The sequence below is a fragment of the Amblyomma mixtum genome, chromosome 1 (genome assembly GCF_055824585.1).
Source record: "Amblyomma mixtum isolate Tamu chromosome 1, ASM5582458v1, whole genome shotgun sequence".
Classification (NCBI taxonomy): domain Eukaryota; kingdom Metazoa; phylum Arthropoda; class Arachnida; order Ixodida; family Ixodidae; genus Amblyomma; species Amblyomma mixtum.
The window spans coordinates 163,940,056-163,964,670 of NC_143012.1; the positions used below are offsets into that span (position 1 = coordinate 163,940,056).

General features: G+C 45.6%; 1 protein-coding gene across 3 annotated transcripts in view; it reads right to left on the reverse strand.

Moving 5' to 3' along the window:
* Positions 1 to 253: 253 nt before the first annotated feature.
* LOC149369623 (snRNA-activating protein complex subunit 1-like) overlaps positions 254 to 24,615 on the reverse strand; it is a 51,314-nt gene continuing 26,952 nt past the window's right edge. The window contains exons 3-8 of one of the 3 annotated variants that reach the window (XM_089559121.1): positions 23,909 to 24,037; positions 15,702 to 15,842; positions 11,724 to 11,831; positions 10,916 to 11,025; positions 7,017 to 7,065; positions 254 to 1,033 (exon numbers count right to left, since the gene is read on the reverse strand). In XM_089559121.1, coding sequence (XP_089415247.1) covers positions 908 to 1,033; positions 7,017 to 7,065; positions 10,916 to 11,025; positions 11,724 to 11,831; positions 15,702 to 15,842; positions 23,909 to 24,037 — 663 coding nt within the window. In that variant the 3' untranslated portion in view covers positions 254 to 907. Of the gene's footprint in view, positions 1,034 to 6,544; positions 6,675 to 7,016; positions 7,066 to 10,915; positions 11,026 to 11,723; positions 11,832 to 15,701; positions 15,843 to 23,908; positions 24,038 to 24,615 lie in introns of those variants that run through there. The other 2 variants (XM_089559114.1, XM_089559125.1) reach the window with 2 other exon arrangements.

The window sequence follows — 24,615 nt, forward strand, 5'->3', positions numbered from 1 at the left end:
CGTGCACGGTAGAAAGGGATCATGGCGCTTCTTAACTTTTGCATTCGATTTATACAGTTTCATTGCGGGGGGGGGGGGGGGTGTAGAAAAGACCCACTCCAATTCTACTGGAAATCTAAGGTTTTGGCTCATTGGAAGCAAGTACTAAAGCATTGAACTTGTTTTTTTCTGGCCTGTTAGGCAGAGCTGAGAAGTGTGACTGGTAACCAGCCGCCAGAAAGCCAGACATCGGGTTGTTCATACAACAGTCAAAAACCGGCATACTTCTTTAATGCAGTAACCTTTATTACAACACAACATTATACACAGCTCAGCAACCTCCTTCACTGATGAACAATGATTATATGAAAAATTCTTACAGAATTCAAACAACCCTCTTCATCAAGGAGCACAGATGTGTACTAAATGAAACAGTAACAAAACTGACTAGAAGCACTGCTGCTTGCAGCTAGTTCACTTTTCATGAATGAACCCTGAACAGTCAGTGTCAAATGAAATGCAAACAATAAAATGAAAACAGCAAAACAAGAACATTTTAGCCGAAAGAAAACTAATATTAGATCACGATTTTCACTTTGATAGCCCGAAGATTGTTGCATGGATGTGTTAATCTAACCAGCCTGTAATATATTTGTGGGCTTCTGTTCAATTTTCAATACTTCTGGTTATGTGTAATTTGATGTTGATGGTGCCTGCTGGTTTAAAAGAGCTAAAATTTTACACCAAGTTTCACAGCAAATGTTAGCCCTATCGTTGCTCTTTCGTCATGGCACTTTTGTTGTGCTAGCTTTAGTTAGGCTTCTCCTGTTTTACTACAGGTGGTGCCGAGGCTTTCACAGAATCTGACATGCTTGAGGCTTCCAACAGTTGTTGAGATCGCTTCCCCTTGCGTGTTGTCGATGTTGAACTAAATTGCTGCTTGCGCAGTGCCTTCCGCTTTGAGGCTATGTCCATTTCCTCTTCTGAGCTGGAACCCTCCATTTTGCAGTTGCCACTCCCACCTGCAGCCTTGGGAAAGAATACACGTGCAAAGCTGAATGCACCACTTACAACAAACTGCCCTCAAAACAAGCATGGTGTAACGCCCCAAAGTGACTTAATGAGGGATGCCATCGTGAAGAGCTCCGGAAATTTCGACAACTTGGGGTTCACTGATGAGCACAATATACGGGCCTCTATATTTTCGCCTCCATCGAATTTGACCGCTGCAGCCGGGATTGAACCCGCGTCTTTTGGGACAGCCGCCGAGCGCCGCAACCACTCAGCCACCGCGGTGGGCTAAACATGATGAAACCACGGGAGTGGTTGGGGCTGAAAGTTACATGTACCTGAATAATCATGGTGAGAAAGAACATATGAGTGCTAATAGTAAAATGCGGCTCAGTGGTTTATGGTGGTGATCTACTAACCTGAAACATATGGGTTCGATCCTAGCCCCGGCGGTAGCATTTCGATGGAGGCGAAATTCTAGAGGCCCGTGTACTGTGCGATGTCAGTGCACGTTTAAGAACCCCAGGTGGTCGAAATTATCTGGAGCGCTCCACTACAGTGTCCCTCATAGCCCAAGTCGCTTTTGGCAATAAACCCCATGAACAAACTAATAGTGAACTGGTAATAAGTAGAAATGAAAAAAAAGCTGCGAAAAAGTTAAGAGCACTAACAGTAAACTGGCAATAAATATAAATTAAAGAAAAAAGTTTACAAAAACTGCTTATGCCACCTAAAAAATATAGATAAAAATTTCATAAAAAACCTGCAGTCAAATGCTCAGCTACTGTGGGTTTTACATATTTGTGCAGCACCTCTCTCTTTTGTCAAGAAGGATGTGCACCCAATGTTTGTTAAGGTGCATATAAAAATTTTATGACCCAGAAAAAACTGCTGCTGTGTTCAAAATGCAAAATGAGCCTGATCACTTGCTACATACCACGATACCCCTCTTACAATTCACAGCTGACGAAAGGCTGGGAAAAGTTTTGCATGACATGGTCCTGGAAATCGTTATGTTGCCGCTGTAGCATCCTCTTTCCTTATACATTGTAACGGAGTGACAAAAAATCAATGCCACTCAGTGCTATGGAATGCTTGGTCAGTGTGACAATACAATGGTCACTTAAAGGGACTGTAAAACGCTGCTTGAAAGGATGCCGGCTATAATTCAGGTGGATTCTTTGTCACACACATGCTGACTCGAAAAAAAAAGTTACAGGAATCAGCAAATAGGAACGAGAATTACTAAAGGAACAAATTTTAAAATACAAGCAAACAAAATGCTGCCCTCAAATCGATTCTCGTGGTGCTTTCCAATCCCATGTCACTTTTCCAATGACGTCACTGGGTATGACCAATCAAAACAACCCATATGAGCACGTCGCGGAAGTTTGCACACCTTGGTTGCGTGTTCGCTGTAACTCGTTCTTGCCATCATCATCATCATTTATTTTACCCTTAAAGGCCTCTCTTGAGGCATTACATAAGGAGGGGGGGCACAAAGCAAATGCAACTGAGGATAATACGTTAATACAACAAAACATAATGCAATACAATAAAATGAAAAACGATACATCACAATGCAACGTTGGCCAATAATGAAGGGCGAAAGGCTGAATTAGGCGGTAACAACAACAGCAAGAAAAAGAATAAGAACAAGGCTGACAGCGTCGTTTCCATGGTTACAGCCACCACGTGAATGCCCTGATGGTCCAGTGATGCTTCATCGTCACATCGACGGCGCAGAAGGAAACACCGATCAATGGTCTTCCCTGTTTTATCCGGACTCGAGCACAAGATATTGAAGAGTGACGACCTGCGTCAGGTACTCTTAGCATAGCGTGTAGCGCGACCACCACCGCTTATGCGTACTGTGCCTTACTGCGCACAAACTGACTGGTCAGCGACGCGGCAGGCGGATGCGCAGTTGAGAACGTAGAGCTATCTGGCGCCACCGCCCGGTAATTGTCTATAAGCTGATGGTATGCACTGGTAAATATCAAACGAATGGCTTTTTCTTCGCGTCCTTCCTTGGTACCGAAAGCAATGCTTTTAGAATGCAACGGGTCATTCATATCGATTCCGCCAAGCTGTTCTGAGATACATAGAGAGTAGTGTGCTAGGTCATATACGCGTACAGAGAGGTGCAAAGTCCTTCAATGCGAAACAATAGCCAGAGCCTCTGGTGGTCAGCTTTTTTCCTTGCTTTGCAGTGCTTTTACGTAAGGCATATGTGTTGGTTTTGTTAATCTAACAAGACACAAAAACGTGACAAAACGTACCTTCATATATTAACACAATTTGCAGTAAATTTACTGTTTGCCCAGTCAGCATGTCACCACCCGATGATGTCATATCCACTGCTAAAAACATAGAGGTGAAAGTCCTTTAATGCAAAACAATGGTGAGAGCCTCTGGTGGTTTTTATTTTTTTCCTTGCTTTGCAGTGCCTTTACGTATGGCAAATGTGTTGGTTTTGTTGATCTAACATAAAACACAAAAAACATGACAAAATGCACCTTCATGTATTAACTTAATTTGCAATATGTTTACTGTTTGTCCAACCAAGCTGTTTGTCCAACCAGTGTGCGGGACACCATCAGCACTATGATTTGGTTTTTGCGAGCTACTTAAATTATTAAAAACCAGAATATACGCTGCACGACCAATGCTAACAGTAACACTGTAACTCACTCTATACGACCGACAGGCAAAACAATGTGCTGAAATTTTTTCATGGTCACTTTAACCAATGAGTGCGTTATAGGGACTGGACAGCTGGATGGTGGCGCCGCCTCTCGGGATGTGGCGCCGCCTCTCGGCGCTTACCTCGTTACTGGAATGGGCCGGTGCCTGCCGGTGCATTGGAGTGCACAGCCTATCATTCATTTGTGTGGAGTTTGCTTCGGTGCTCGTAATGTTTACATTGTGTTGTGCGAGAATATCATATGTCCGGTGAAATGAAGTCTAGGCGGACGTGCTTTGCTGATGGCTGCACTAACAGCTACGCAAACTCGTCTGACGTTTCTAAGCCAATTTATTACTACCGGTTTCCATCACAACAGTTTCTGCACCAGCATAAAATGACGGGCGACCTGGATACCGTTGGTTCGAAGACAGAGGTACGAATGCACGGGTTTGATTGCAGTGTGTCGCGGATACTTTGCGGAATTTTTTTAAAATGTTGCAGTAACCGGAAGCTTTGTGCCTTCTGTTCCCCAGGAGTTACGACACGGGAGCCTGGGAGCGGAAACTGCGCTCCGGCATCTGTAGTCATCATTTTATCGGCAATCAGAGAAATATAACTGCCCAAAGTACGACCCCAGCATTTGCCCACGTATGTACAAGACAAGACCGGCACCTATAGATTTCCTAGGGTTGACTAACGTCCAACTGTGTATTTTTACGTCGAGGAGCACTTTTTTTGAACATGCAGGACAACTTGACAGCAGTTTCACTGAGGCGCCAGCAATATAGCTCTCGTTTATTCAGGCATAGGTGGCAGGAAAGCTTAAGAGAGGCATGTATTCTATGTGGTAGTATTCATTAACTCTACACAGAGTAACAAACCTGGTAGTTTTCATGCCAGTGCATGCATGCATGTCCAATGACAACTAAACCCCAACCTGACTTCTGGGAAGCCAACAGACACCGAAACCAAGAAGCATAGGGGCCATTTTTTTAAATTTGTGGCGCTCATCAATGCAAGATAAATAAAGTAATTATTTTACAGGTAACTTATTAGAAAGCAGAAGAAAAAAACAACCATATGTCACCTGTTGGATTGAACCCATGACCTCTGAATTTCACGTCCGGTGCTCTAACAACTGAGCCACAGAGACGGCTGGCCAATCTGCTTCTTTTGGGGGTATTTGTGTGCAGTGTAACCAAGCCTCGAGAGTGTTCACCAGTGCCACACTCGTTCATAGTGGCGGACGTCGTACGTCTTGTATTGCCGCGAATGCCACGTAGGAACATGATCGAACAGTGAGGGTGGAAGCTGTGCGAGAACTCCCTTCCTACGGCATCAAGACTGCCAGAATCAAGGCCCTTGCTAGTTACTGAGCAGATAAGGGAATGAAAAAGAGGGGCTCGTTATACATGTGCGAGAAGCCAAAAGTCACCGAAACCAAGGAGCATAGGGGCTGTTCATAGAGGCATAAGATGCATAGAGGCTTTTAGTTTGTGGTGTTCATCAATGCAAGATTAACAAAGTAATTATTTTAAAGGTAACTGATTAGAAACCAGAAGAAAAAAAACAGCCATATGCTGCCAGTGGAAACTTAACCCACGAGATAAGAATTTCACGTCCGGTCCTCTACCAACTGAGGTACGGCTTATGAGCTAGCGGCCCTAACTAGTGAGCTAACCCCTCAGCTGAATGCAAAGCTGAATGCCCTCAGCTGAATGCAGCGGAGTGCACTGCGGCCATTCGAAACCGTACGTGACACTGGGAAACCACGCTGAACATGTCAAACACATCGGCATAGCAAGGCGTCGCTGGCGGCTGACCATCATCATGATGAGCGGGTTCATGCTGCCAGACACTGCACACGATCATGATGTGAGACACTCCAAGAGCTAACAGAGTTCTTGAACAGCGAATGCATGTTTGCGTGCAGTAAACACAGGCATTTTGCGGCACATAGCGCTCTATGTCATATCGTTCAATATATGCAAACGCAGATGCAACAATAACTTTATGCAAACGCAGATGCAACGATAACTCCAACTGAAGTAGATTTGAAATTTAGGTAGTGGGTACAGCATCATAGAAAAGATATAGCATGCTGGGAGTGCGAGTAAGCGCTTGTGCTGTTTGGTCTTCCATGTCCGTTGTCCTGGGTGCACTCTATTTTTTCCATAAGAACTCCAATGACCGTGGCACTATTTGTTTTCCATAAAGTGCAGCATTTTTGCAACACATCAGTGTTTCTCATTAGGCCTAGGAGCTGGCAAACAGCCAAACGAGAAAAAAAAGTGCAAATTTATCACCCATCAAGTTTGCATAGGCAAAAGGACTTGAGTCCGGGCTATAGTTGGTGTGACATATTTGTAAAATGAACGCCACGCAGAAAGGAGCACACACACATAAGGCTTGTGTGTGTGTGTGCTCTTTTCTGCGTGGCGTCCCTTTCTTGGCTGTTTTCAAGAGTGTGCATAGGCAAGATAAGATAAAGCGAAAGCCCTGTGCTTAATTTATACCCAGCTGGGGTACAAAAAACATAGTAACATAGACAAGTTCATTCAAAAGTGAGACTCAGCCTCAGAGTACAGCTATGTTGGCTATTCATCTCATTGAGGTCCTTGAGCAGCCGCTATAAACATGGACGCTATGTGTGGGACAACGCCGTCCGGATTCTATGGCACTTTTTCATGCATCCGAGCTGTCTCATCCATCTGTGACGTTTTCGCCAATCGTGCATTGCCAAAAATAACCAAACTCGAAATATGGGCCCAGGTGAACTATCACATGTATTATTGTCACCAAATGTTCGCACCCATGAATTCCGAGGCATCACCTTGCTTAACTTTAGCTTGCCGCACTGGTAAGTCAGTTCAAACGTCTTTATCTAAATGCAAATTGCAGTAAATGTACAGTGGTGTCAGTGAGGAAGGCCCAACTTCTGGTGCATCTCCATGCAGCTGTTTCCAAACAGCTCATGTGACCATGGCACAAAAGTCTACATGAAAAGAACAGTCAAACTGGTTGCAGGCAGCCTGAGCGTCGTAAATAAAGAGGCCCGCTAAGTAGCGCCACACTGCTCCCAAAACCCACCTTTCCGTTACAAGGATGCCAGCAAACCATGGCCTGCACTATCACAATGGCTCAACTCTATGGCTGATATCCCCAATTCTAACAGCGATGCAACTGTATATGTGCATGCTATATGCTGGCTCCTTACAACTACATATGCTATAAAACCATGAACACAATTACAGATGCGCACTATTGCTCGTTCTCTCACCCCCTGCTTCATGGCAAACATTTCGAGAGGAAAAAATAAGGAATGTAAGCTCATTACCGATTCTTGTGGCTCGACTTTGAACTTGGCTTGTAGCTTGTTAACAGCCCTGCACAAGAAAATTTTTCTTATTGCATACACACACTCAGATGCCAAACAAGCAGTGAAAAATCCCAAAGAGCCCACAGATAACCTGCATACACTAATAATGCATATTTTGCAATAGAGTGTGCGCAAGTAATAGAATGCACTTTTTCTGAACTTACCAGGACTATCACATTTGCGAATGCAGCCTGGGAATTAGCTGTTTAGTGCACCTTGAAAACCTTAGGCAGTCACCTAGCAAGCCATGCTTTCAAATGTAGTGGATCTGTTTAGGTTGAAAGAACATGCCACCCTAGAGAGATCGCAATCAGGCGAGCTGTGAAACCTTTGAGGTGTTCACTTTCTACTAAAATACCAGCACATTTATGCATTTCCAGTCAATCCATGCCCCACCTGCTTCAACCCTAAGACCACAGAAGAGGCATGCAAATCCCCAGTTTGAAAGTGGGAAGACTTAATGTAGGGGAAAAAAGCATTTCCCGAAGTTTAGGAGTAGCACAAAATGAGCCTTAGTGATGGATAATGTATAGAAAGCTGCAGTTATATACAGCGGCCTTAGCTACTACCCCGCACGAGTAAATAAAACTGACTGGGAGAGGGGTCTGTATTGCAAGGTACTGATGGGAAGGCCTTTTTGAAACGAATGCAAGCAACAGATGCTTGGATCAGTTAATGGGCGATTAACGTCCGAAAGCGACTCAGGCTAAGAGGGACGCCCATATTGAAGGGCTCTGGAAATTTTAACCACCTTCAGTTCTTTAACATGAATTGACGCCACACAGTACAGTGGCCTCTAGAATTTTGCCTCAATCGAAATTGGACTGCTGCGGCGGGGATCGAATCTGCGTCTTTCAGGTCAGCAGCCGAGCACCATAACCACTTGCTCGTTTATATTCGCACACATGGCAAATGTTTGTACAAATGTTCGTAAAAATATTCGTTTCAGATTCAATTCGGTTTTACCTTTATTCGATTCAGGTTTTAGTCAACTATCCGTATTCGATACGGTAGCAAAGGAACACAATTTGTATTCGATTCAGTTTAGAAAATTTACTACTTGCGCATTCTTAGTTATGATGCCGCAGCGGAAATGTGACCACGTCATTGCCATTTACTGCATAGCATAGGTTTCTTGTAGTTTAATATGGCCACACCTCTCGCGACGGAGCATTTTAATGCACACGTGCAGTATTCTCTTACGGAACACCACTAATTTCTTCTGCTGATGGGCTTAGTGTTCCCGTGTGTTTCCCACACACTTCGCTGTGTGAGCCAAGAGACTCTGTTCGGTCTTCCTCGTGCCAAAACTATAGTTCAAGCTGATGTGGCGGGCAACATCCAGCAATGACACAAGCTCGGGATTATGTGCGCACAATCAGGTAAAAGCATGCCAACCTACGAAGAATGCCACCCTGCCAAACTAGGCCGCCGCGATGGCTCAGTGGTTATGGTCCTCGGCTGCTGACCCAAAAGACGCGGGTTCGATCCCGGCCGCGGCGGTGGAATTTCTTTGGAGGAGAAATTCTAGAGGCCCGTGTACTGTGCGATGTCAGTGCACTTTAAAGAACCCCAGGTGGTAGAAATTTCCGGAGCTCTTCACTACGGCGTCTCTCATAGCCTCAGTCGCTTTGGGACGCTAAACCCCATAAACGAAACCAAACCAAACAAAGAATGCCACTTTATCAATGGAAGTGTCTTAATTTAATTACAACTCCTATTTTACGAGGCAAATTTCCACGTCTATAGTTCGATTTAACATGGTTTTATGGTAAACACAAACTGGAAGCTCTGATGTTGACAGTGCTGTGACAGCGAGCACAATAGGGTGCCTCAATGAATCATTCGAGGCACCTTAGAGTGTGAATGAAGTCCATGGAATCGAGCTATCCCCTGAAGTGTGCCTCATGCCTTTCTTGCGGTCGTACGCTGACCTTACTGGACACATGATGGTGCTATACAAAAGCCAAATAAATCTAGCAGGCCCCAAATTTTGCCCTACTTGAGCCTCTTGAAAGCAATTTTTATGCGAAGCATATTGCTAGAGCTACCACTCACGCCGTCGCTGTGGGACCCCTAGCCGTGAAACCACGTGACACCGTGACGTCACACCACGTGACATCGGATGAGAGAGCCGGCCTCCACCTCGCGCCGTCGCCGTGGGACCCCTAGCCGTCACACCACGTTACACCGCGACGTCACACCACGTGACACCGTGACGTCACACCACGTGACATCGGATGAGAGAGCCGGCCTCCACCTCGCGCCGTCGCCGTGGGATGCTTCGCATTCCCAAGGCTTAGCCAAGCTGAGCCTAAGCAAATTTTTTCTTTGCATGTGCATTTCCCACATTCGTTAGGGACACTGTTAGCAGCGCCACTGAACCAGAAGTGCAAAAGGGTTAGAAAGCAAAACCACTGGTGTTGAATTCCTCTGGCCATCCTTCTTGTCAAACATCAGGAGACTGAACCAGGCATGCCTCTGCACATTAAGTGGTAGCCTCAGCCTCTCCGTATCTGCCATGGCTCTTGGTAGCTGGAATTTTACTTAATTGCAATTTCGCCAAAAACCCCCAATTTCTAGCAGCATGTAGCAGGTCTAACGCAATGGCACAGTTTGCCGCAACTGTTGCAGCATTCCCATTGCTGCAATAGATCGAACTTCAGGTAACACCAGGTAACTCAAGAAGCTGGCTTTCCCACAACACGTCTCTTGGGGTTAACTTAACCGAAGGCTCCATCGAACTTCGGACATCTGTCGACTCGGGAAGCTGGCTTTCCTTCAACACGTCTCCAGAGGCTATCTCTCTCGCATGGACGTGCGGGCGCCACAGTGATGTGTTCCATGTGCTGCACACTTCGGAGAATTAACGAGTGCTCGCTCAAATTCAGACTCCCACAGCCCCGGACGCACTCGAACTCAGGCTCATTTAGGCTTACAGCTCGTGCGGACTCACTCCTAATCACAGCTCATCCAGGCTCAGCCATTTGTTACAACTCTTGACTCACTTTGACTCACTCCGTGTTCGAGGAGCATGGCGTGGTGCAAGAAATGGGTGATTTATGAAGCAGAGCCTGAACACAGATGAGCGTGTTGGGTAAGGTTGTTGACGGGAGTAACAACCCAGCAACGGGAAAAACTACATGGCTTCGGCTTGCAGCACCAGTGCTTCAGTGAGGATGGAGGTGTAGAGTGTCTCCTTGCACCATTAGCTTATTCAGCTCATTTGGGCTCATTCGTTTCGCCACAAGACACACATAGGCTCATCGAAGTGTCCAAGTGGCATGCCCCCGAGCTGACCGAGACGCATGACAAAGAACCTCCGCCCCTTGCACAGTGACATGGTGATGCTGCCAAAGCCTCTCACCCATACCATGCATTACCGCACCCACATAAACTATCATCATCATCATCAGTCTGCCTATTTAAGTATATTGTGCTTCACCCATGAGGTGCGAATGAATACGCAGGTTCATTCCTAAGGGGCGACACAAAATACAGTACTACGGCGCAATTTGCACCACATGCAGCAGCACGCCACATCATATTTCTCGTCTCCAAACTCACATCATAGAGTACCAGATAAGAAGGATACCATAATTTGACAAAATGAACCGTACAAACAGGCAAGGCTGCTGCTGAGAAGTGCCGGACACCACTCGAAACTGAGCTTAGACACTACCCATTTCCATTCTACCCCACTCTCCCAAATAATCTTTGAAATGTATGACTGCTCATCAAGAACTAAATTGATAAGCCATTAACTTCTGAAAGATGACCAGACAGGCTAGCCATTCTCACAGAATAAATGCAAATCTATCAATAAACTTCCTGGCATGAACAAATGCTGAACTCACCCGATCAGTCCTTCAACTGCGTTCGCTTTGACCATGGCGAGGTCTCGCACAGCAGAAGGCTGCAGTGAAGCCTTCCGTGACATATATTTTTCATGCATCTGTGCGATCTCCTGTGGAGAAGGTAGTAGCACAATGCAGTCACTACAACTATATGAACAGACAAGTACATAAATATACATTTTACACTGGTTTCACACTTTTTTTTCACCCTGCCAAGAGATAGTTGAAAAATTATACCACTGCCTCATTAGTAAATTTAATGTCATTCAGATCAAGTGGCATTAGCATGCAGTGCCATTAACCGCCGGTTACATGGGAACATTTAACATCATTAGGTTCAAATGACGTTGTCAGTCGAATAAGTTTGGAGAACTCATTCGTATCTGATCTCGGACCAAAGATATACTCTGGACACCGGATACACTGCAGAAACAAGCAACACGAAAAAATAATGTGCGCACTGCCGAAGTTGAAAGTTTTATTTACCGAGTTTTGCTAAAAAAAAAGCTCATTTTGGTATGAAACTGCACAGGAGGCTGTCATGAATAGCTATTACTCTCAGTCTCAGCAGCGACTCCCGGCACCAGTCAAACATGAAACCCGGACTTGCCCACAACCTTCGGTAAATTTGGGTTCCGAGTTGTTGTTGATCGGCGTTCCAATACAGTTTAGCTCAGAAGTACTTAAAGGTGTAACAGAGCGCTTCACCTTTTGGATGTGAACTGCACACTCTGCACGTTTCGGTGCTGCGCTGTGTCAGCCATACTTCCATACTGAGAAAAAGATTTTATCACACTCTGTCGCATACCTGGAGCGGACCAGCTTTACACGCCTGTTCCAACTTAGAAAGCATCTCAAGTTCCAGTGTGGCAGAGTCATCATCCTCCTCTTTATCCATCGCAGTGAGGGGAGTTCTCTGCAATACACCATAAATGTCGGTTGTGAACATTGCAAGCAGAACAGCAAAAACATAGCAAACAAGCTCTTGAGCAGTTATTGATGTGCCAGCTTTCATTCGAATGCCTCAAAGGCATGCTTCATCCATTCACATTCACATTCAAAGGCATGCTTCATCCATTCACATTCACATTCAAAGGCATGCTTCATCCATACACATGATGTTCAGTAGCAGCACTGTTCACACTATGATGCGAAGGTATATTTATGCCACTCACACTTAGTTCTGGCCTCACTCTGCTTCCAACCAGGCAAATCAATCTAGCATTTGCATTTCGCAGTTGTGTCAATAATGATTTAAAGCGGGAGCCTGGTATTGAGAAAAACCTTTTTTGAAGTAGTCGCAATTATGAAATCTTCATGGAACGTGTATTTTCGCGTGCCGATTAGTGTAACTGTATTTCGTGTAAAACAATTCCTTGAACACTTATGCTGTGAAGAGCTTTCTAGAAAGTTTGCCACAGAGAACTTGCTAAAATGCATGGCATTGTGTTCTCTTTATATAAAGATGTCACAGAAGTGGCGGCAGCCTGTAAATTACTTTTTTTGTATAAAACTGATGCGTATAAAACTGACGCGTATAGTTTGTATAAAACCGATGCGTCCGAGTTTCTTTGTGTGTGTCTCTGGAAGAGCAAGAATGCATGCACGCTTTTTTCAGTTATTTAGACAACCCCTCGCATTGCGAAAGCGGAGGCGGCTCAAAGTCTGCCCCGATCTGCCGAAGTCTGGACTGACCATTAGCAGGAAAGAAGTTGCGGCCTACGTGACTAGCTTTTTGGTTGTGTTTTACATTTTTGCGTTTCCAAGGTCACCGAATCGAGAGTCGAAGCCTGGGGCTTCTTATTAGTTGTGCGTTAATTTTTTCCTCCTCCAAGATGGCGGCCATGCAGAGTCAAAGCGTAGGTGCCTACGTGCTCTCGTCGCGCTTTTTGGTGTTTTGTTTTTTTTTTCTACGCCGACGCTGTGGCGCCGCGAGTGCTCGCTGGCTAGCGCCCGAGGGCTTTAAAGGGGGCCGTATGGAAACGAACTTCAGTCCGCTCGTCGGTGGAAACGCAGCCGCCGCGAACTCCCGGGTCTCCGAGCCGCCGCACCGCATCCTCGAAACCGCAAGCTGCCCTGGACGGACGTCGCCTTCGGGGGCCGCACTGACTGCGTTTTTGTGGATGGACTGCAGCCGCGCTTCCCGGTTGACTGTATGTTTGTTCACCTTCTGACTTTTGATCGACTGTATCCAATTGGCCTCTCACTTGTGTTCTGAACTGTGTAGAAATATTCAATGTATAACTTAATTCAGTATGTTTACTGCTATGTGCTTTCCGCAATTGCTCTGTAGAATGTAAATTACGTGTCTGTGAAAGCTGCCGCATTGTTCAATCGAAGCTATAAACGTTGTTTTGTTGTTGTTACCTCTTAACACGCCTCGGTCTCAGTCACTACGTTTGCTTACCGGCTACGCCGGGCATCAAACGGCCACCCCCTCACTGTCCGGACTCGGTGATGATGTCGCCTAGTCACCGAACCCGTGACAAAAGGAATGCAATAAAGGTATAATTATCGAGCTGCCTATTGTAGAACTTAAGTTATAGGTAGGGAATGAACTTTTTGCCTTTATTTTTGGAAAATTCACAAGATGTTTTTCGTTTTTATTTCAGGAGACTACTACCGGTTTTTTTTTCCACAAATGAAATACTGGCCCTTTTCTGTGACTTAACGTAGCAATTCTGTGCGGTCTATCTCTGTATTTTTGTCATCCTGAACAATTTATTTAGCAGTAATTAGCATGAAAATGGCAGTATAACTGGAGCTATGCTTGTAGAATAAGTTGCTACCATCATTAAAAGAGTAACCGAAGTTAAATGACGACAAAACAGATGTGGAGGTTTAATTCATGGAACTAGATTATCCTTGTGTTGTCATGCTGAGTCAAGCGCGAGGACGGGGCAACACATGGTCTGCGTGTTGATGACAGCGATGGAGCTGCTGCTCAATTGCCGTGGTAGCGAAAACACTTTTTCCCATTTTAGGTTTCGTTTCAATGTCCTACATGCATCTGATTAACTTAATTAACCGACTAACTACCCTAAGCAGGTGCTGATAGTGAAGAAACAGTGCCTAGCTATAAGAGAGGAGATGAGGCTTCCTGGTCTGCAAAGGCATGTAAGCTAGCAGAGCAATACCTCAAATCGCACAACTGCGCTGCTTATCCTACAATACTATCGTTGCACCATGCCGCTGGATTCCCTACTTAGTTGACTCAGTACATTAAGTGAGTGTAACTCGCATTCAGCAGCCAGAAAGCTATGCCTTGCAAGCCAAAAAAATACTAACCTTTTTCGGTGAATTCGACATACTTTAAACGGTTGGTTTGGTTTATGGGGTTTAACGTCCCAAAGCGACTAAGGCTATGAGAGACGCCGTAGTGGAGGGCTCCGGAAATTTCGACCACCTGGGGTTCTTTAACGTGCACTGACATCGCACAGTACACGGGCCTCTAGAATTTCTCCTCCAAAGAAATTCTAGCCGCCGCGGCCGGGATCGAACCCGCGTCGTTTGGGTCAGCAGCCAAGCACCATAACCGCTGAGCCACCGCGGCGGCGTATACTTTAAACGGGTATTTTTGGTTTAAACCGAACAGTTATAGTGCATTGAAGCAACTACTTCATATACAGGAATACAAACTTTTCTTCGCAGTTTAGAATTGGCAACTTCATAAGCATGTAACTCAACTTGTCACGAGAACCCACAACATACATTTCAGCAAATTATTAGCAGCAAATTTTCTTCAAAGGTCTTCATAAGTAACTTCAGGAAAGTGCTCTATGAATTTTTGTGCATGAAATTAAATCACATATTTAGAATGGGCAGAAGACGTTCCCTGAAGATTTCATAACTATGACTACATCAATAAGAATTTCTTAATTAAAAGTGAAGCTACACTGCACATTATTGTGGGTCAATCAATGGCAGCAATTTGAAAAGTTGGAATCCCTTGCTGGAACAGCTGGTCACGTAGTATGCGACTCCTACCTAGTCGGCTGTCAAACTTTTTGCCTGTGTCCAGACAGTGCACATACAAGAAACAGTGCAGCTGCTGGTACACATTCTTTGGAAACGTGCACTACACCACCTTCGTCGCTGCATCAGGCCAGGAACGACAGGTGATGTCGTTGAAAGCCCAGGAAACACGACTTTGATGCACTAGCCTCATGTCTCATGGGATGACTTTCCCACTGAACAAAGAATATCTCGTAGATGTCTTTAAACGTCTCCGATGGTCATAGATATCTTGGGCTACAAAATACATCTACAAGATGCTGTTTTACACTTGCCTAGAAGACGTCTTATCCAGGACGTCTCGAAGTTGTCTTGGTAGGAATTTTTATGCCTTCTGCTAAGCAAGGTGGCTACAAGCCCGCTTAAGTAAGTTGTCCCCAAGCCATCCTGCTTCAGAAGTCTAAAGCGGTTCTTCAAAACAAGTTTTATATATCACCATGCACATACACGTTATTTGTGGTTAATAGCTGACTTTTTGCCTCAGAGGTGACGGAACCATTTGTCCATTACCAGAAACTGGCCACAAAGCGGTTGGTGTGGACACCCAAAATTTGTTGGTGTGGACACCAAAATCACAGAGATGAGCTCTAATGAAGCCATTGTATGCAAAGTATGAACATTCCCCGGTTGTCAGTAAAAAGGAGGCCGAATGCCACCGGCTACCATGAACGCTTTATATGTGGTTACGTATTGATTATAATGAGTTCCTAAAGCAAATTGTTAGCAGCAAAGGACTTGGCGAGGTAACTCTGCAACAACGAATTCCACAAACCCGTTTCAAGCAGGCGGCGAAATGAAAGCATTTCTCCAGGCGCATCCTATGGATGGCATAGCACACATCCAAGTGCTTCTCTTTGTTGGCTTGCTGCAGGAGCTCCTCAGATTGCTTCCAGTCTGACAGTCGCAGTCTGATCTGGAAGAACATTTTACACCTAAGAGTTACTCCCGCATACACTTGTTTTGTTTGTTTGCAAACAAGAGCACAGGCTTAAGCCACTTACTCAACCCTTTGCGTAAAAAAAAATTGAAAAATACACTGCTACTTGGTGATCTCGGAAATCTACACAACTACGACAAAATATAAATCAATCAATCAATCAATCAATCAAGAGCATTTTATTTTGCACAAGCAAAAAAGCTGGCAAGAGAAAAAAGCTCCTTTGTTTATAGCTAAAGGTGCACATATGCAATGATACGCATGTGCACAAATAAGAACAGCAACTACAGAAATAAACTGATCAAGCAAACAACCCAGAAAAAAAGCAACAATAAGCAAAAAAGGCAAGCAAACCATGCAATGTGGATTGCAAGAAAAAGGGATTTTTTTTCAGTTTTACTAGAGCGTCAGCGAGCTCTTTCGAAGATACCTGGCTCTTTCATGTTTTTGCAACCATTTAGGCAAAATTCATTCATCACAAAAGAGGAAGAAAAACATGCTGGTTGATGGTAACAGAGTGGATGAACCATTCACAACAAAAAAAAACTTTTTACTAAAACTTCAATATTTATGAAACTAAATGGTGCACTGAAACCAGATTTTCTGTTTTACAGAGCTTACTGTTTCCTGAAAGACCAGCTCCAAGCTGTGGCTTACGAAGCAACGGCTGCTTCTTATCTTCCAGCTCTTCCAGCTCGTTAAAGGGACACTGAGGACTACTATACCGTGTTTTTTGGTGTGTAAGTCACACCTCCCTGTAAATGGCAGTAAGTCATATCGGCATACAAGAGACACGTTTCGCTGAGTGCTATAAAAACACACTGAGGACCCCTATACTAAGCAAAGCAACGGCAATGCACACTAGTTGCGGCTGCCATATGCAGATAATTATCGAACTCTGGCTAGCATGCCTTCTTCACAGGGTCTGCCTTACTTTTTTTTTGCATGATTGACCAGAGCGCTCCTGCGCCTTTGTGTCAGTCCCGGACATTTTTTTTCGTTCACATTGAACTAACATCCATGCTGCCCGATTTCAATGCTCCAGCGAATATTCAATGGCACGCTACCTCAGCTTAGCATACTGCTCCTTTGCCTCACAGGCAGAATTACATTAAGCAAGAACATCGCATTACGCATGCGAAGCCAAGCATAAATGATGACGAAATCGAAATTTCTAAAGATACAGCTAGGCTGTATGCAGTGGCGGCGCTGCCACCACATTCAGTCCTGTTATATCAAGATTGTAATTCTACCAATAGCTGAAAATACCAATAGTCAAAATAGCTCCATTTGCGTTTCTTTTACACATTGATTTACATTTCAAACACAGGAGGCGCAGCATAAGACGGCATGCAGTGGCAATCACTTTTTCTCTATATATTGTATTTACTCGCATAATAGGCGCACCCCCAGTTTGGTAGCGAAACAATTTTTTTATTTCCACGTATAATAGTCGCATCCCGAACTTGACCCTGAGATCAATACTGTATTTACTTGATAGCGAGCCGACGCCTCCCCCACCCCCAAATCCTTTTTTGCTGAACTGACTACTCGTCCTCACTAGTACCGCTGCCGTCGCATCTGCTGCAACCCACAGCACGTACAACGACATTGCTTGGAACAGCCGCACACAGTTTTCAGGGATGCTCACTTTAAACGCCTGTTTGGAAACCTTCATCTCCAGCTGGAAACCTTCCCGATTTAGGCCAGTGAAAACCTCGGCGCTTGGAGTCGCATACGAAACTTTAGGCACGCCGCAGTCGCAACTGACCCACTTCTCGGCCACGTCGAATTGTCGGCCTGCCGCACGCTTGCCGTGTTCAAGAGCAAACTCCCAGCCATGTAGCTATTAAGACGCTTGCCCGTCGTGCTAAAACAGCAACGCCCGGCGGCAAAGCCACAAACCACGATAAACTAACACGCTACCACAAATCCCGGCACTTCGACCACAACGAAGAAAAAAATGATGATGATGATGAGCTTTGCCTTGGGCGCCCTTCATGGGCGGCACCTGGAAGCTCCTGTGCGCGTGCGGGGCCTCCGCGATCAAGGCAATCAAGCGCCCGTTGCGTGCCGCCGGAGCTGATCGCGGAGGCCACTGCGCGTGCATTTCAAAGGTTATTCCTGCGTGGGTGATGGGAAGTTTCGGTGCGGCGCTTACATCGATCTTTTTATGCGAAGCATATTGCTAGAGCTACCACTCACGCCTTCGCCGTGGGACCCCCACGTGACACCGTGACGTCACACCACGTGACATCGGATGAGAGAGCCGGCCTCCACCTCGCGCGGTCGCCGTGGGACCCCTAGCCGTCACGCCACGTGATACTGTGACGTCACACCACGTGACATCGGATGAGAGAGCCGGCCTCCACCTCGCGCCGTCGCCGTGGGACCCCTAGCCGTCACACCCGCGCATTTCGAACGCGCGTTCACACTCGGTGTAGGTGAAACGCTCGCTCCACCGGGCAGGCAGACGCGGCTTCCGTGGCAATCCAGGCGCTCACCCAACGCGCGTCTCGGGGTTAGTGGGCGTTCCGCTGTAGCCATGCCGTTGTCTTCCCCCACGACGAAGGCTTCTAGTGGTTGTATTAAAATGACCAAGTATTCAACCAAGGAAAGCCATGTATTACCAAGCCTAGCCACTAATATGCTTCGCATTCCTCAGGCGTAGCCAAGCTGAGCCTCAGCAATTTTTTTTTAATATTTCCTTCGGGAAAGCAGGGTGCGGGACGTACACGGGCGCGTTTATGCAGTATGTTCAATTTTGCGAGTCGAAAAAGTTTCCAGAAATTTTACCCTGCGTTACAGGCGCCCCCCGAACTTTGAGCTCGATTTTCTGCAAATAAAGTGCGTCTATTATGCGAGTAAATATGGTAAGTAGCACCATTGTGTAAGATGCAGCAACAAACAATTCAGAAAAAAAAATTGAACTTATACAGAGGAAAATATGGTAATTGAAGTTCGCCTGTATCGACAGGTTACCGTGTACTGATTATAAAGATTAGGCATGTGCCCAATGGCATAGGTGTGTTCAATAATTTTGAATATCCGGTCAAATAGTACAGTATTCGATCTTTGATTCAATCCGAATGTTTGGTATCGAAAATTTTGAATACCAAAGTCTTGCTACCAGTGTGTGCGCTACCAGTGTGCACGCGCTGATTAGTCCCGATGGGCCAGGCATGCAAACCGCTGGCCAGCACCTGCCCAGTGGGCAATGGAACTCCCTTGGACATCCTGCAGACATCTTCAACATCCGCACGACGCCCATGGGAGTTTTAATGCCCATTGGGTGGTGCCTTGTGGCATCCTCAGGGCGACCTGCGCATGCACAGTGGCTCCCCACAGAAACGGATTGCATTATGCTATCTCTCTCTAATCAGAGGGTGTGCGGCTCCCTTGACTTCCTCAGAATGAGTCCGAGCTGACTGCAGCTGCCACAGCGCTCCTCTCCGCATCAAATTCACTAAACATGACCGACGGCATGAGCATGAAGGGGGCTAGCACAAGACATACGGAGATGTGTGCCCCTTTCCGACGGCTGATGCATAAAATGCTTTGGACTTATTACAATAACATCTGTTATACACAGGCTGGCAATGCAGGCGGTGAAATCAAAAATGCAACCATGGGTAGAAAGTAATAGGATACTCTTAGAACTTCAGAATGGTTTTTCAGAAGGGGTAGATGCTTAGATGGTAGCTTTTCATGCTTACCCTATGCATAGAAATAGCCAAAGCAGTAAACAGACCTTTCTATCCCGGGCATAAGTGGTGCATATGACATTGTGAAAAGGGAACTTCTGTGTAACATACCAAATTATGAAGGTATCGGTCACGAGATAATTTGTTTCCAAATATATAGAGAAATAGTACATGAAAAGGGATGAGAACTACCACTGTTGAGGTACGCAAACAATTAAGGCAAGGTTGTTCTTTATCAACACTCCTGTTCATGCTTTATATAAATATGGTAAGGAAGATAGAAGAAAGTTTAATGGTTTACTGGGGTTTTAACGTCCCAAAGCAACTCAGGCTATGAGGGACACCGTAGTGAAGGGCTAGAGAAATTTCAACCACCTGGGGTTCTTTAACGTGCACCGACATCGCAAAGCACACGGGCCGCTAGAATTTCGCCTCCATAGACATTCGACCGCCGCGGCCGGGATGAAACTCGCATCTTTTGAGTAAGCAGCCGAGCTCCATAACCACTGAGCCACCGCAGTGGCAGGTACCGTACTTACTTGCGTAATGGACCCAGCTGCACACTGAATCCACTCCCCAATTTCGTCTTTGAGAATTTGCCTTTAGTATGTTAAGCCCATAGTCAGCAATTTCGCCAGTCTCTGAAGCCTCCTTGACCTTGAAGCAACCTAGGCGGCCAACGTAGGTCATGTGTAGGCCAACGTAGGTCAAGCGCTCGTGTTGTCCAAGTCTCTTCTCTGTCCGTGTTTTTGCGCTTGTACGTGTCTGTAGGTTATGTGACCTTGTGATGTCATCAGAACCAGCCCATCGGATTGTAAGCAAACCGCCCATCGTAGCAGGTGGCAATTAAATTAATGGCTGGTCGCGAAAGGTTGCTTGAGACGAGCAACATGGGTCGCACGAGCCCCACTGGTGGCAGCAGCTGCCATCACAAGGCAGTGGCGCATTGCTTAACTGCAGCACCACAGAGCCAGAAGTGATATGAGGACTCCCAGCAATCTATGAACGTAAAGAACGACCAATTTCACACATATGGGCATTCACCCATTAACGCCATCATGTGATACACTTAAGGAGGAGCTTAAGTGTCCCCTCCAATTATACTGAACTAGCTTCAAAGCCCGCACTCACCGATTTCACCCGCATTTGCCTGAAGCCTGCTTGACGTTGAAAACCAAGCCCCGAACCAAAACTGAAGTGAAAAACGAATGAGCGCACCTAATACACATTTGGCCTAGCCACGCTAAACCGCCTGTCAAAGGTGGTCAAAATTTTCGGAGCCCTTCACTACAGCGTCCCTCACAGACTGCGTCGCTTTGGTATCTTAAACCCCAATAAACCAATAAACCAAGGCATTTTATTTGTTTCTTTTTTTTAAGAGTTAGCTTTTGTTAGCGTGTTCCTTAGTTTAACAACATCCGCAGCGATGACCTGAGCACCACACCGGTAACATCTTGGCATGCTGATCTTTTGGTGAGAGCTCCTGCGGGGGCGGTGTGCTCGGCGAGTTTGGCAGTGCACCAAGACACTGTGCGCACTTCACTGGGGCGCCGGCGGCAGTGGAGCATTTGGCAGGCTGCTGCTTGCCCAGGTACGCCAGTATATGCTTAGAGAGTAGGCGAGCACTCGTGCATCACTGAAATGCTATGGAGGAAGCAGGATCTTAAGACCCCAAGCAATTTTGCCAGCTAACCCATCTAGATAATACTTAAAACAGTCGCATTACACACTCATAACTGTCCGGCTAGTTTTTTTCAACCGAACCATCTGCAAAAAATGTGCACCTGACCCTCAGGGCTGGTGTTCTGCATGCTCGCTTTATCTCGCAGCTATTGGCCGGTAGCGACTAAAATAATTATCGGATCATTCCGTGATACACTAAACACTTTCTGAAGTGAACAGTGCACGAACACGGCTGGCCAAGTGCGTTCGTCGGATGGATGGATGAACAGGCAGTCATATATAAAACTTCAACTGTCTGAAAAAAAAATACCTGCAGGAATTTTTTTTCTCTGTATAATGAGCCCTCTCCTAAGGTCGATACCAACTTTTCTGGAAAAACTGTGGGTTCATAACATGAGTAAATACTGGAGTGTTTAGCATACAGACCCTAACGCTTGGCTATCCTGCCATTCACTTGCAAATGGTCATCACAGAAACTATTTTGGTGACAAGTCTGAATTGAGCCGGTGAAAAAAAATTATCCAATTGTCTCAGCAATCAATGAATATTTTGCTGCCAGAAAAAGCATAATCATAACCAGAATGAGCCACAGGATCAATTTTTACTAAGAACAAAAATTGAACGGAGCTAACCTCACTGCCCCTTTAATAAGGGTGGCTGCCTTATTTTATTTCCCGGCATATGATGTTCGTAGTAAGAATGTAAAAGTGAAAATTAGTTCTGCTCGCTACTCATTCCCACATTTTTGTGGAAAATACTTTTGTATGCAGGTTATCTTGATCAGCACCAGTGTTAACCTATTGAGAAGTGTAGCAATCAGCGTAAAGTATTACACAGCGTGCTTGCTTCATGGACAAGAAAAAAGACAAATAAAATCAAATTGGGTGAACACGTCATGGTTATAACTATGCGAAGCAAAAAGGTCATGCCAATGTGCACGACCATGTGCTGATAACTTGCTGTACTGTCGCAGTTCACTACAGATCACTGACTTTGCCAAATTTTTTGATGCTATCAGTTAAGTTTTCCGTAAAAGTCGGCAGGCTGGATTGTGCTCGTTAGATGCTCGTCCATGCGATGAACATCGATGGCACTTTGGTCAATGATCGTATGCGGTTTGCAGTATGAAGAGCACTTCATGTCTTCGTCCGCTCGTCCAGCGATACGTTGCGGTTGGGGCAGCAGTTCCAACTTCTTGACACACAAAACTGATTTATTAAAGACGACACCAAAATAGAAGCAGTAATAGAAAAAGGCGGTTTAAAAGAAAGGCTGTTTAAAAGCGGCTGAGACTGAGATTCGACACGCTCTTTTCTTCACCCACTTTTTGTTTGCAGCTGGCTTGAAACCCTTCGATAATTCGGCGCAGCTTTAGTAAATCTGCTCTCGCCCAATTCCGACTAATACCACTGCAATGGCACTATAGATACAAGTGGGCGAAGCCGAGCGCTCGCCAGAACCCGACTCAGCGGACCCCGGACCCCGCACTCTTCCTGGAACATGCAGGGCGCGCGGGTTCGCATCTGCATTTCTATGCAACTGCAACACATCGAGGCACTCCGCATCAGCTTTACTGTCACTGCTGCTAGTATGCAGAACCCCACCACTTAGCTGGACAGTTCGAGAAGTCGCTGACGCTCGTTTGAGAAGTCGTCGGCACTTTCCGTCCCTGGCAAGGCTGTTCGCGGTATTACTCCCCATTTCACACGGCCTTGGGCAGTGTCCAAAGCGCACGACGCGCTGTCATCATTCCTAACCCCCCCCCCCCCTTCCCCAGAATTCCCACGGACACGCCAGTTACCGGCGAAAGGGGGAAAGAAGCCATCGGCGCCGTAGGCTTCTAACTTAACACTATCCCTGACAATTCCCCAACTTCTCCACCTGCACAAAACTTCCCTCACAATTCCAGGCTTCCCAGGTTGCTAGACGCCCTCCTGTAGCTACAGTCAGGAACAAATCATGGCAAAAGTAGCAGGTAGCAGCTTGCACCTCATTCCAGCTTTGGCTCAGTGAATGGCAAAGTCATCATCCAGTGAAATATTTTGTTGTTCCATGGCCTATGAGGGTAACAGCAATAGGCAAATGTGACCAGCACGGGATGCCATTCTGGAAAAAGTCTAAGCGCATTGGTGGGCAGTTAACCATGTCAGGATAGTATGTCGTGTGATGAACTGTACTGGTGTCTGAGAACGCGACCCCAGTCAGAAGACGACGAAGACAAAGAGAAGCTGGTGCAACACCTCAGAGCAACACAGCTTACGGCTCAGCATTTCAGCAAGGAAGCCCTGAGACTGAACCCCGCATCACAGTTAATACAACTGGTTGGAAGGCATTCTTCGAGTGGTACGTGCCATTTCGCTCCTGTGTTCTATCAGACTACAGCACCAACCAGGTATTTCCTGCAATCATTATTCAAGTTATTTCAGGGTTCATTTTATGGAGGTCAGGGAAGCCATTGTACAGATCATTCTCACTCATACTATACATGACAATGATGAATATAGAAATATATATAAATGGCGGCATTGGTCTATATATACATGATGTCCTTTGTATGCTGTAGAGAATCTTGCCCTCGATAAAGATATGTTATGGTGTGAAATTCGTTACAAAAACAAAGAGCTAGTGCAACAATGAGCCAGTGTAGCAACCAACCTTCAGTTTGGGGTTCATCGGTTGCATGGTGTACACTGCATACAGCATGTAAGCAGCAAAAACCTTCTCTTGGAAACTGGAGGAAGGATTCCACAGCTTCAAAATGGTCCTGGTTATGTCATCAAAGAACTGCATAAGAAACAGGCACAGCAACAAAATTAAAAAAGTGGGATGCATCAAGCCTTGTGACAAGGCAATGAGAAATGAGCATTTGCGAAAAAACTTACAAGCAATCTTGTTAGTCCCCATCACATCCACAGTGCACATCTTAGGGTATCACGTACAGGTGTGGACAAAAGTAAACGGAGCTTGCTAATGCCTTCTAACAATTTTCAAGTGCATTCTAAATCAAAATTGCCAGTTATAGTATATGCATGATGCTGGTGTTCTCATGGACAAAAATAGTTCTTCATTGCTGGTAGGGAAGGCATAACTGCACTTCGAACAGAATAGCGTCTTTCATTTACTAACGTCTGCACCTGTACCACATGCATCATGAACTGATCCTCAGCAAGTGTTGGTCTGGTGCCATTCTTCGGACTCATGGAGCGTTTCAAACATATTAATGCGCATACCAGAGGACCTTTATTGTGCTTTGTCAGGGTGTTATAGTTACTGCAATTCTAAATACGAGCAGCTCATTGTCTGCTATAATTTTTGTTGCCTTCTAGTATTTATGGAGCTTTTTAATGTATGAATGTATATCG